This window comes from Hemitrygon akajei, chromosome 18 (genome assembly GCF_048418815.1).
Source record: "Hemitrygon akajei chromosome 18, sHemAka1.3, whole genome shotgun sequence".
NCBI classification, from domain to species: domain Eukaryota; kingdom Metazoa; phylum Chordata; class Chondrichthyes; order Myliobatiformes; family Dasyatidae; genus Hemitrygon; species Hemitrygon akajei.
The window spans coordinates 48,894,787-48,908,730 of NC_133141.1; the positions used below are offsets into that span (position 1 = coordinate 48,894,787).

A 13,944-nucleotide genomic window follows, 5' to 3' on the forward strand; every position below is an offset into this window, starting at 1 on the left:
TTTTCCTTTTGTTATTTGTGTATCCATAGAAGAGTTTATTTCTTTTATCCCCTTTCATAGCGAGACTTTATACTTTTACTTTGGCTCCCTGATTAAGTGTTCATGACCTTTCCTCTATTCTTTAAACACCTGTACTTTTGTCCTAGCTTTAGATCAATTGCCTCCATATTCCATTGTATAACTACTAAAATAAAGTGTTGCTATACAGTTGGAAATCAGCGTCATTCAGAGAACAGCAACATTGTACCCATTTCTGCTTGCCTCAGCAACTGTTGGGAAATTCAACCACTGACTTTTTGTTATGATTATCTGCTCTACTTCAGAATAAAACTTCCCTAAAATGATGTCAACAGAAGAACAACATGCAAAATCTGTCTCTAGTATGACTTTCTGGTCTGCAAAACACATCCTTAATTACTCAGGGAACCAAACAGGTTTTATAAATGCTTTTTCTCTAGAACCACACAACTTAGATGGTTAATATTGAAAATACATTCTTGTCTTCACAACTTCACGTGTGCCTGAACTACTTGCTAGTCATGATCATGGCCACACTCAGCTTCCTTAGAATCATTCCAAACTCCTGTTGGTGATCTCTGCCCATCTCATGGTTTCTTGCTCAATGTTGTATTAGGAAGGTCACCTTAGCCGCACACTCAAGGAGACTTCATCTCTTAATCCTTCAACCTAGCAGGCAGAGCAGACATGAAGAGTTGCATCCATTGCAGGCTTTCTCAAAGTGGAAATAGTCAAGCAGTATAACTTCTTTTACATACTTTCCTGGCAACTTCATATTAGAAGCATCTGGCTGTTAGCTACTGTGGTTCTCCGTGATCCCCATGAATAAAAAGCACTGTTATGCACACACTATTTTTCACCTAGCCTGATCAAGCCCCCCCCCCCTTTTGACTGGGGGCGCTCATCCATCATTGTGACAATTATTCATTTAGTAGCAACAACTCCTTGAAGCCAAAAAAGTATACTGTTGCAAATCAGATCATAGTGTACATGAATGAGGCTAAATTCTGGCAGCTACGAGAACTTTCCTATTTCCCAAAAACTATGCGAACTGAGCTATCTCCTTAAACTGCTACAGTTCACTACAAGACCAGATATCCTCCAATATCTTGCAGCAAGCTTAATACCTAGAAGCCTATCTACTTTCTATAGAGCACAAGTCAAAGGAGTGATAGAATGCTTTTCACTTGCCTGGACAAGTGCAACTCCAACTACAGTGAAGAAGCTAAACATCATCTAGGAGAAAGTAGTCTGCTTGATTTGCATCTCACCCACCCTCAACATTTATTCTTTTCAACGCCACTGTTGAAAAATGACTTAAAATACATTGCCACTGTTTCAATATTGATTAGGTTAATCCCTGGGATTCCCTACCCAAAACCATTGACAGAAAACCCTCAACAGAAGGGCTGCCATAGGTTCCCCCTTCTGAAGATCAATTTTGTATGATGGTCTTGCCAGTGATTCTCACATCTTTAAAAAATGAAGAAAGGCTTGTGTAGTGAAGGTGCACAGTGGAGGGAGGTGCAATTGGACTCTTGTTGAGAGAGTCATTACCTGCACTTGCCTGTGCCAAATATCACTTAACTTATCAGGTTTTCTAACTCAAAAGTTCAAAATTGAAAGAGAATTTATTATCAAAATATCAACATATACTACCTTGAGATTCATTTTATTGCAGGCATTCATAGTATAACAAAGAAGTATAAAAGAAGCAATGATAAACAGTGCAAATACAAAAAAATAGGTAAGTAAATAAATAATACTGAGAACATGAGTTGTAGAAACCTTGAAATTGAAAGTCCTTGAAGGGTTGTGGAATCAGTTCAGAGTTGAGGTGAATTGAAGCTATACATACTGTTTCAGGAGCCTGATGATTGAAGGGTAATAACTGTTCCTGAACCTTGTGGTGTGGGACTTATGGCTCCTGTACTTCTTTCCCAATGGCAACAGCGAGTCAAGAGCATGGCCTGGATGGTGGGGGTACGTAATGATGGATGCTGTTTTCTTGTGGCAGTGCTCCTTGTAGATATACTCTTTGGTGGGGAGGACTTTGCCTGTGATGGACTGGGTTGTATCCACCACTTTTTGAAAGCTTTTCCGTTCATGGGCACTGGTGTTTCCACATCAGGCCATGATGCAATCAGTCAAGATACTCTCCACTGTGCATTTATAGAAGTTCATCAAAGTTTTAGATGACATGCTGAATTTGCGCAGACTTTTAAGAAAGTAGAGGTGCTGTTGTGCCTTCTTTGCAAAGGCACTTACGTGCTGGTCACAGGACAGACCCTCTGATATGATAATACCAAGGAATTTAAAGTTACTTGCTGATGCTGCCACATCCTTCCAATAACAAGCTTTCACATCAGTCAATGCAATACATACATCATTTATACCTTAACCACTTTATTCATCTATTCTACTGCATTCTAGCATCTATAGATGTGCAGTCCAAGGGCATCCAGTTTCTTTAACCTTTCAGTATCCTACTACTCACAAATACATTCCTGTGCTTCATTTGCTCTCCCCAAAATGCATTACCCAAGTTCTCTAGAAGGAAATTAAGTTGCAACATACATGTTAGATACCTTCCTGCAATCTGTAACTTTCTTATTATCAATTGCATACATATTTTTGTGCCATCTACAACGATTAAACATGGTCCTCACATTTAAAATCAACTGAATGGTCTTTTAACAATCTGGTACCCAGCCCTTGAAAATCCCCCTATTGACTTCCAGTCACTATAGCACAATTGCCTTTTGCTCCCTGTCACTGAACCAATTCTGGATCTACTTGCTAGTCTCCCTTGGAAAATATGGACTTTTACTTTTAAGACAATCTGCCATGCGAGACCCTCAAAAACCTCACTGAAATTTACCAGACTATCAAAAATATTAACATCACTGAACCTCCTTAGGATTGTTAATAAAAGTTGTTAGACATTTCCCTCCCCCTCCATTTTACTTTGACTTTTACAGTCTTTCAGAACTGCCCATTTATAATATTAGGCTAACTGGTTGGCCCACAGTTATACAATCTATCTCTGGCTCCTTTGCTGAACATAGATAGCACAGTTACAGACTTACAGTCCTCTAGTACCATTAACTATAGCTAGAGGATTGGAAAAAGAAATTCCAAGCGCTGTTATTTTCTTTCTTGCTTCCAATGATAGATTGGGGTAAATTTCATCCAAGATTTCAAAGACACTTTCTTAATAATTTATCCATTTTCAAACATACTATATTTCTTAACATTTTCATTCACTACTTTAATTCTGTCCATTACTCCACACTTCAACAACTTTCTATTGTTCTTATAAAGAAAAAGGTGACAAAGCACTTATTAAGATCCATACATAAATCTTGCATCACTATGAATACAAATTCAATTTGTTCCAATATACTGGGTCTCCTAGCAATCAAATTTTCAACATTATACAAGTAAATATTTTATCTGTAAAAATCACATTTGGTACCATTTCTGGATCAAATCATACTAACCAGGAAATGTGACTGAGCACATATGTGTGAATGATGTGATTTTGGCATCAGGAACACAGGTGATGATAATAATTTGGAACATACTGTAGATATGCTTTCCTAGGGGCAATATTGAGAAATACTTGGAGTGGAAGCAATAAAAAAAAAAGAACCAAGAAGACAGGATTGCCTTACAGACCCCAAATCACTGGAATTCAGAATAATACAAGTGATCTTTTTGAAATGTACTAGATTCTGAATGGACTTGACAGGATGGATAAGAGTGTATTGCCTTTTAAAGCAAGCTGAAACTAAGGAGCATAATTTTAGAATAAGGGTTTGCCAATTCACAAATCTGAAATTCTCTACCTGAGGATGCTGTACAAGTTCAGTCATTGAGTATCGGCCAAGGTAGACAGATTTTTGGGATCAAGAAGGAAATTGGCGTGGAGACTAAAATCAGATTAGCAATGATCTTAATAAATGGTGGAGCAGACTTGCGGGGCTGGGTGGTCTCTTTCTACTCTTACATCTTATGCTCTATGGAGTTCATCCTAGCTCAACATCAATACACTTTTCTATCCTGTTTCTCTCATAGATGTGCAATCTTCCAATAAGAAATAGATGATCAAATGTAAAACTTAAACTATTAAACATAATAAAATCAATTAAACCTGCTTGCATATTGCACATATAGAACTGATTGCACTGAATAAAATGCTGCATCTGCTTGAACTTTGCTCAAAAATATCTTGTTCTGTATTTTGGAAAACCAATGGTAGTTATTTTGTTGCCCGGTGAAATCATCCCATAATCAACTCCAGACATCCAATTTTAAACACTGCTTTATACTGTATCAAAGTAATTCAAAGGAAATGTTTTAAGCAATGCTCTCCTGCCACATCTCTCTGCCACTAAAGAATCCAATCCTCAAAAGTTATATTGGAAAAATGTCAAATAAATAAATAATTTCATGTAATACCACACTGCAACAAAATTGATTTTCTTTTGGAAGATAATCTGAGTTTGCAATTGTGGTTACATTTCATTTACTTTTGCGACTTCCAGATAGACTACATTATGTCAAATGAAATTAACTGACAGGCTAAATGGTTAAAGGCTAAACAAGTTGTTTTGTTTCATCACTGGCACTGATAAACATTTTATTCATGGAAACTGTTTTGTGTTTAAATCATGATAACTCTTTGTGCTAACTGAATTATGATTGCAATGAGCTAATACATTCAACTTTTCATTCACTTTTGCTAGAGCTAACAATCATTAGAAATACAGAATGGGCATACACAAGGCTTACTAGAACGACAAATGAAAACTGATAAGTTATACCTTTCAAAAAGGCCCGATATGACAGATGTTTTCAGTTGCTGACATAATTAAGAGTTACGGGTGATAAATTTAAATTATAGTTGTAATAGATCCAAAAAGGAAGTCAGGAGAAATCTCTTTGTTCTCCATGCTGTAAATACGTAATAATATTTTGCAACTTTTGGAACAATCACAACTCATGGTGGCAGTCAGCCAAAATAAATTTAAAACATTAATAGTTTGTTGTGTCCTCGGGTGATGCTGTATTCCTATTTTAAGTCACCCTTGACATCCTGATGTGATTTCCATGTCAGGAACGTGCATATATGACTTCCTCGATCCCTCTGCAGTGCGCTGCTAGGATGTTGTTTTAATCACACAGCTTCTCTGTGGAAGGCCCACAACTAAATATAACACATAGCTGTATCTTCAAGCCATTTCTCTCTCTCTCTCTCTCATTGTACTGTTGCTTAACCCAGCCTCATCTCCCATTTCAGGGAACAGCTGGTCAGCAATTTTCTGCTCAATATAGAATATGTATAGTTCTATCCATGAACATGGCTGGGAAGTTTCACCAGGTATCAGCAAAAAATGCAGGTCTAAACCACCACCATGTATGACTGTCTAACCAATCTTCATGTCAGGTCTGTAGTATCTATTACACTATGTTTGCTGCTTAATATAATACAGCAGTTAATATAAAAGGAGAAAGTGAGTCGTGAAAATCTAAGTGATTGTTGAAAATCTTGTTTTGCTTATCACCTTTCGTGAAAGGAACTTCAAGTGACTTCTGCCCATTGAAATCCCTACCACAGAAAAGAAATACAAGATTTTCACCAAAAGAATCAGTGTATTAGTTCATAATAAACCCTTAAAACTGCTGGAAGTGACTCTGAAAGTCATAACCCCTTCATGTTCTCAAATAGTCACAGACCAACTGTGGTCTCAGGTAAGCTCCAGTTTTGTGGCCAATTACAGGGCATTCAGGACTAGGCCTGGCATGGACGTGCCCCTGTGTTCATAAGTCCAGGTGCACCAATTCAGGCTGGCACTGCTTGGATTGACAATAACAGCGGCAAGTTCCAGGAGATTCCCTGAACTCAGTTAAATTAATGGAAAGTGAAATAAAAGATGGACAAATTAGGACATTGCAGATTTGATTGTCTTTCAACAAGTGATGAATGTTATGGTAGTAATGGTCGGTGGGGTCCTTGAAAAATTTGGTCCAAAATATCAAATCAATTCTGTATTATATCCATCTTTCTTGCTTTTTTGTAACTTTCATTTTGCACCTGCATTGCTCTACTGGGGAATTTAACACAGGAAAAAAAATCCTTAACTTTACATTGGGCACGCTGTTGTTATTATATTAATCTTAACTTTACTGTGAATGGGTATATAAGTTAAAGAGACATGTGAATGAAATATTTCTCACACTTTGTCCAAAAAAACTTGGAAGTCAAGATAACACAATTGTATACATTGATATTTAAAATGAATCTTTATTTTCACTCTTCAAATCAGACTGACATTCCCAGTGAGAATGGCATCTTTCTTGATTTAAAAAAAACATTTAAACTTACAGAACTAAAATAATCAATCTTGTTTCCTCCCACAAAAATAATAATCTTGTTTCCTCCCACAAAAACTAACTTTAAATGATAATATGCGGTTTATGAGGCATTGACTTAAGAATTACACAGTGAATGAATATGAAATGAAAACTAAAGAACTGGAATTACCTGATTAAATTGCAAAGATTGCTCCTCAACTTCTTTCTGATCTTCTAGTTGATCTTCCTCTTCACTATCTGGAGGCTCATCCTTCACTTGCATTGCAACCTGTACAGGATTTTCATCAGCTGCTTCATTTCCTGCAGTATTAATGCTGCCACTTCTTGGTACTGGCTGATCCTCTTGCATGTCTTGTTGCTCACACAGTTCTTCTTCTGTTTCCTCTGGATGACTTGGAGGCTGCCGAGGTTGTTCATTTGACTTGGAAAGCATCTGTGAAAAAGTCAACCATAAAATGAAAGAAAGCAAGAGTTTTTCTTTGCAAGTGAAGAATAGGGAAGCAGCTCATTAGTACTTGTCCCATCATGCTCATACCAGTAATACGTACAACAAGCTGGAGGAACTCAGCAGGTCGGACAGCATCCGTGGAAATGAGCAGTCGACGTTTTGGGCCGAGACCCTTCGTCAGGACCTGAAACGTTGACTGCTCGTTTCCACGGATGCTGTCCGACCTGCTGAATTCCTCCAGCTTGTTGTACATGTTGCTTTGACCCCAGCATCTACAGTGTACTTTGTGTTTAATGCTCATACAGGTAATTGATATAGCTTTCCAATTAGTCACAGTCCCCTAATCTTTGCTCTCTGCATATTCCTTCAAGTAATCATCCAATTCACTTCTGAACGCCAAATCTAATTATATTATTGAGTACATGGTGCTGAAGATTAAAACTATTTGATATGTCAAAACCAAAAGATTTCACAAGTTATCTTTTGCTTTTTTGACAATCACCTTAAATTTGTTCCCATAGTTATTGATGCATCAGGTAAAAGATTATTTATACTGGTCAACAAAATGGAAATGAGGAGGTCATAAACTTAAGGTTAATAAAAGTATAAACAGGAATACAATTTTAGCACTCTTAAGCTGTGTTAACCTTTCAATTTGTTAGAGAACTAGATTCCAGAAAAAAAATGCATGGACAAAAAATGAAGCAATGAACATCAATCACAGGCAAATGCATCCATTACAATGCCCCAATGGACCAAAAGCCATATTTAGAGTTGAACATTTCATGACTGTTCAGAGGTCATTCCCTGCACAGCTAATGGGAAAGAGCAGGGACATGTGTCTAACTAAATGACTTTTCAGAATGTTGGCAACTGCAATCTTTTGTCATATAATGGTAAAGCATCCCAATGTTTGCCTGAAAAATAAAATCTAATTATGAAACATGTGATTTACTGTAAATTGTAGATTCAAAATTTGAAATGCTGTCCCTTCAAATTTAACTCCTTTTCGCACCTTAAGCTGCAGTTGTTGTTGGTACTGTTTCTGTTTCTCCAAAAACTGTTGGTGTTGTTGCTGCATTACCAGTTGCTGTAAGGCCTGGGGACTCTGGGGTAGAGGAGCTGACTGAGTTCGACTGAGTGGGCGGTGTCGAGGCAACTTGTTCACTGTTCGAAGACTGGTTGAAACTCTCTCACCTGTTACCAGTGGTGACTGAGCATGCAGTGGCACTAAGATAAATAACAGGAACATTGTTATTCGTATGTTACAATACTTTAAATCAGAACATTTTCCATGACCAGTTTTGTAATATTTCATCTATTTATCACTGAGGTTTATGTAATCACTTTTAGTTTCACAGAATCAATTCTTTTGCAATAATAACAGGAATACAGTAACCTAAAACATGAATCATAAATAATATGTCTTGATATTTGTGTATTAAAATTCATACTTATATGTTTTATACTTCAGAAGGTGTAACAGCATGAGTCAACTGATAGTTAGAGAGCAGTTATAATATCACCTGAAGGAGGAATCCTTATTTCAATAAAGACAAATAACTAAAAAGTTATGGTTATCATTTATACTTTCTTCTATATATACAGTTCTTCAGTTCCATAGAGTTGTCATATTGAAACATGGAAGATAAAATGGACAGTGCACCTATTTGATAAAATATTGTGATAGTGAGTTGTGTATTTGATTAATACATGGGAATTGACGATGCTTGATAATTATTTCTCCTTGAACGTTCTTGTATTTGTAAAGAGCAGTATAGAAAAACAATTCTGGGCTTAAAAGAGAAAGCTGACCTTTCAACAAAAACGATAAAGTTCTTTTTTTTTTCTTACTGATATGTTTATCCATTAATAAAGGGTATGAGATGTTTAAAAGCTTTTGTCTTAGATTTTTCCTGACTGAATTAGGCTGGAACTTGCTGTGAAATACTGACAATTCCACAATTTTGTTCCCATCCTTCAGTAGATTCTCAGAATCATACAGTAGAGCACTACAGCACAGCAACAGGCCCTTTGGCTCTTTTAGTCCATACCGAACTGTTATTCTGCCTAGTCTCATATAATTTCAACATAACATCCCAACTCCTATCCTCAATACTCTGACTTATGAAACTCTCTTTGCAACACTATTTACCTGTTACGACACTCTCAAGGAATTATAGATCTGTATTCCCAGATCCCTTTGTTCTAATGTATTCCTCAGTGCACTGTGTAAGCCCTACACTGGTTTGTCCACCAAAAGTGCAACTCCTCACACTTAGCTGTATTAAATTCTATCTACCATTTTTCAAAGCAACACATGCAAAATTCTGGAGGAATACAGCAGGTCAGATAGTATTTATGGAGAGGCATAGACAGTCAATGTTTGAGGCTAAGACCCTTCATCAGGACTGGAAAGGAACAGGCTAGATGTCAGAATAAGAAGGTGGGCAGAGGGGAAGGAGAACAAGCTAGAAGGTGACAGGTGAAACCAGGTGGATGGGGGAGGTGGGTATGAAGTAAGAAGCTGTAAGGTGATAGGTAGAAAAGGTTAGGGCTGAAGAAGGAGGGCACCAGGGGGAGGTGATAGGCAGATAAGAAGAGGTAAACAGGGGGCCAGAGTAGGGAATTGAAGAAGGAGGAAGGCGAGGGGAATAAGTTACTGGAAGTTGAAGAAATTGATGTTCATGCCATTAAGTTGGAGGCTACCTAGGTGGAATATGAGGTGTTGCTTCTCCAAGCTGAGTGGCCTCATCAAGGCAGAAAAGGAGGTCATGGGGTGACATGCTGAAATGGGAATGGGGATTGCAATTAAAATGGTTGGCCACCGGAAAATCCAGCTTTTTGAGGATGGAGTGAAGATGAAGTGAACAGTCTTAAAACTCCACAAGGAGCTCTACAATTGAACATAAGCTTGCTTTAACTTCCCATTAGTCATGCTGGGTATCTGCCCATTGAACTTACAAGCTTAGAGTTGTACAGGAACAGCAAGCCAATTAATAGCGATTAGCTGCGAAGAAAAGGATAATTTACATTTTTAAAATAATATTTGTTTAAAATTATTTATTATTTATTTAAAATATTTTAAACATATTTGAATAATTTAGTATTTGATTATATTTTGAAATAGAGTGGATTAATTGATTTTTAATAGATTTTGAAAAGGGACATTTTCCAAAGCCTTCAGAAATTGGAAATAAACTGTAGATATTAAAAATCTGAAATTAAAAAACATATATTGCTCAAATCTAATCACTCCTTGCATAAAAAAGTTTACCTCATGCTACTTTTGGTTCTTCAGTCAATTACTTGATCTGTTGTTTCTTGACTCCTGCATCAATAGCAACAGCTTCCCTCTAAGTAACCTGTCAATACTTTCACCATTTAAAACAGCTCTGTGAGATTCCCTCCCAACTTCCCCTGCTCTAAAGAAAACAACCCAGTCAACCTAACAATTTAAGCCTCTAATTCCTGGCAACATTCTTGAAAATCTTTTCTGTTTCTTCTTTCTTAAAGTGTGCTGCCTGGAATTAGACATAATACTTAAGTTATGTTTCATAAAGGTTCATCATGACTTCCTTATTCCAGTATTCAGTGCCTCTGTTTGTACGGCCCAAGATCTTGCCCTGGCACATTCAATAATCTCTGCACAAATTCCCCTGATCCCTTTGTTTGTATATTCTTTCAGAACATTTTATTGTATACATTAAAGTTTATTTTGCCCTCTAGTTTATTTTGCTTCTACTTGCTTTTCCTTTCAAATGTAATACTTGGCATTTTCTCCTTTAAGTTTCATCTGCTTATTTCCCCATGCAACCTGCAGTTATTGTCCTTGCATTTCACAACTCTTTCAAACTTTGTACTGTTACAAATTTGGAAATAGTGTCCTATTCAAGCAAATTATAGTCATTAATCTATCTCACAAGGAGTGGTGCTACTATTGATGAAGTCAAAAAACAAATCTGTTCGTTATTACTCCTGTTCCCTCTTTATCAATTTTTTTTTACCCCTACTGCTCCAGCATTTTGTATTCCATTGGGTGACAATCATCAGCTCAAAGCTGCTTTGCATCATTTTTTCTAGAGTCTTTTGAAAGAACGGGTCAAATCAAGGCAGTCTAATGCTTCCAAAACAATTTCCAGTATTGGGAGAGTCTAGGACCAGATGGCACAGACTCAGAATAGAAGAAAAGAGATGAGGAGTTGTTTCTTTAAGCCAGAGAATAGTGAATCTGCAGAATTCATTGCCGTAGACGATTGTGGAGGCCAAGTCATTGGATATATTTAAAGTGGAAGCTGATAGGTTCTTGATTTGTTAGGGCATCAAAGGTTACGGGGAGAAGGCAGGAGAATACAGTAGAGAGGAAAGAAAAAAATCAGCCATGATGGAATGGCGGAGCTGACTCAATTGAGCCAAATGGCCTAATTCTGCTCCTACTTCCTAATAAGGAATAACCTCATGGGGACTTACATAATCCATACTCCATTTAGAACAAAAGAAAGGTACAGTATCATTATACTCATCAACCTTCCCTGCAAAATCAATTGTTCATCCCAGAGGTTCTCAGAGTATTTTTTGTCCACACTTTAATGTATGAATATTTTTTCCATACCTTAACACAACTTAGCTGCTCTCATACATTGCTCACATATCTAAGCATTATCAGCCTAGAAACAGTCTCTCCATGGATTTTGTTTTGCATTTTGTTTTGATTTCAAATAAAAAATATTCACCAGCTATTAAAGCATTTTGTTGTCGAGCCTGTTCCAGTAGCAGCACATGTTGTAGAAGGGAGGGGTGACTGTGAGTGTTGGCTTCTCCTTCAATTGCTGTTGTTGGCAAGCAGGATGGTAGTGAAGTGGTACTCATAAACTTCCCTGTTAAGGCACCACCTTGACGCAAAGACTGAATAGCCTGTCGCTCTGCTTCTTGCTGGGCTGATATCTTTTGTGAGGGCTATAATGAGAAAAGAATGACATTAACAAAATAAAAACATAGTTTTGAAAAAAACATGCTTCCTTCAATCTACTAATTCAAAGAACTATTCATCAGTTTCATTGCTTTCAGCTTTGTTTATAGAAAGCAAACAAAAATCAAAACAGGAGCTACACATTTTCAAAATTAATCACGGCCACATAAATACTCAGTATATACACTCCACCAGAAGAATGGCCTGAATGTTAACTATGAGAATAAGCTTATGACTGCGGTTACCTTCATTTGGGTAGCTCTTACATTAAAAAAATCAGCAATTGAAGGATCTACTATCTCTGCACATACTGTAGCTTCATATGCTTTCCATATGCAGATCTGCTCAGTGAAGGTTCTTGATTTTGAGTATTAGTCTTGCAAATATATTTTGAATACAAAGGGAAATACATTCAACTGTCATATAATTTATTGTACTGGAGTACTAGAAAGTAGATTCAGTTTTCAACTGTTCTTGGCGATTCCATAGAGCACATTATTGGGATGAACTTACATATGGGCCTATAGCTTGTGGAACCAGCTTTAAGTCAAAAAATCAATGGACAGCTGTACTTTTGAAACACAATTCCTTCAAAGTTCATTCCCAGTCAGTTGTTCTAATCATATCAATCTGTTTTATTCCATCTTTGAAATAGACTTCATTGCCTCTAATGGAATGAAGTATGAGACAATACCATGTGATGACCTGACTACATAGAACATTTAGGAGTGAATAAGTGGAATGAATCTCAAGGCAAAAATAATAAAGCCAATTTTTCTTCACTTGAAATGTTTTTTTTATTGTTGGCTAATTCAGTAACACCCACTTGTAGAAAGTCAATTAAAATAGAAGATACAAATCTAAAGAAATCTCATTTTTATTTGATTCAGTTCACTTAAAAGAATATATGGTGCCATAAATAAACATTGTCTACTTACATTGATTTGTGAGTTGGATCCTGTGACTGTTGCTGGGAGCCCCAGGGAAATGTTAGGCAGAGAAGGGGATGTGTAGAGGGTGAGCTGACTTGCTGACCCATCAGTGTTTACTGCTTTGTGATGTGGGGGCATATGCTGTGGATGACAACAAAATATTGCTTTATATTCTGTTCATTAATAAGATCATTTGACCTAATTTTTTCTTATTTTTTGTACTAGGGCTCAATTCACGCTATATCCTCACTATACTTCATGAGAAACTGGATTCTTCACTATTCATTAAAGTGTCTCTCAATTCAACCCAATGCATGTCCAACTTTTTATATGGTTACTGAAGAGTTTGGTTGGAACTTTGATATCAACAGGTGCTCATTAAATACACCGGGTGAATACTCTGCCACTGACAGTATTCTGCTTTAATGTGAAGTATGTTAAGATTTGCATGAGATTTCCTTGTCCAATAAAATCATCTGTCAGCTTGAATATTTAATAAAGAAATAATTATTCAGAGCACACTATGAAGTACATGTCAGTACAAGTACCAAAGATGACTATTACTAAAGTAATATCATAACCTTTTTAAAATATGTGAAATACTTAGCATATATTATTATTTTCAAAGTATCAATAACTTGACTATGAATAATGAAAGTAAATTCATACTGGAATTCTTAGTATTAAGAACAGTGATTTGCAAATCCCAACAGGCATACAAGAGCAAATGATATTTTAATATTTGTTTTCAAGGAACTCTAGAAGATATGATTATTTTTGAAGTAAATTATGCCTACAACATGGAGGCAAATACTGAAAGCAAATAGTGTCAAATGGTGGATTCACTGTCTATCTGAATAACTGAAAGCTAAATCTCTGAGGTACTCTAAGATGCAACATACATGTACAAGCATGTACAAGTGAATCCTTCCTGCTGCATGGAATTACTTTGCATTACTTCACTTTTTTTGTCTCCAGTTTCTCTCTAAAATATGGCAATCAAATAAAAATGGAAACTAAATATTAGTGCTTACTATAAGGCAAGATCCAATTAATTAACTGCTGAGACAAATTAATCTCTGTATTTCATTCTGAAAGGCATCTCAGAAGGGGAGAATATATTTGTGTGACAAATGTTCATTTATTTCATACATCAGGACCTGGTAATTGTTTTCCAACAAGTAGTGAATAGTTAA

General features: G+C 36.5%; 1 protein-coding gene across 15 annotated transcripts in view; it reads right to left on the reverse strand.

Annotated features, from left to right (window-relative positions):
• The window catches only part of hdac5 (histone deacetylase 5), a 321,402-nt gene that overhangs the window by 58,668 nt on the left and 248,790 nt on the right, over window positions 1–13,944 (reverse strand). For all 15 annotated transcript variants that reach the window (XR_012102062.1, XM_073071644.1, XM_073071647.1 and 12 more), the window contains 4 exons: window positions 12,755–12,889; window positions 11,581–11,803; window positions 7,863–8,077; window positions 6,569–6,832 (listed from right to left, as the gene is read on the reverse strand). Coding sequence is in view for 14 of the 15 variants with exons in the window: in XM_073071644.1 (XP_072927745.1) it covers window positions 6,569–6,832; window positions 7,863–8,077; window positions 11,581–11,803; window positions 12,755–12,889 (837 nt within the window). In the remaining variant the exon portion in view is untranslated. The remainder of the gene's footprint in view (window positions 1–6,568; window positions 6,833–7,862; window positions 8,078–11,580; window positions 11,804–12,754; window positions 12,890–13,944) is intronic.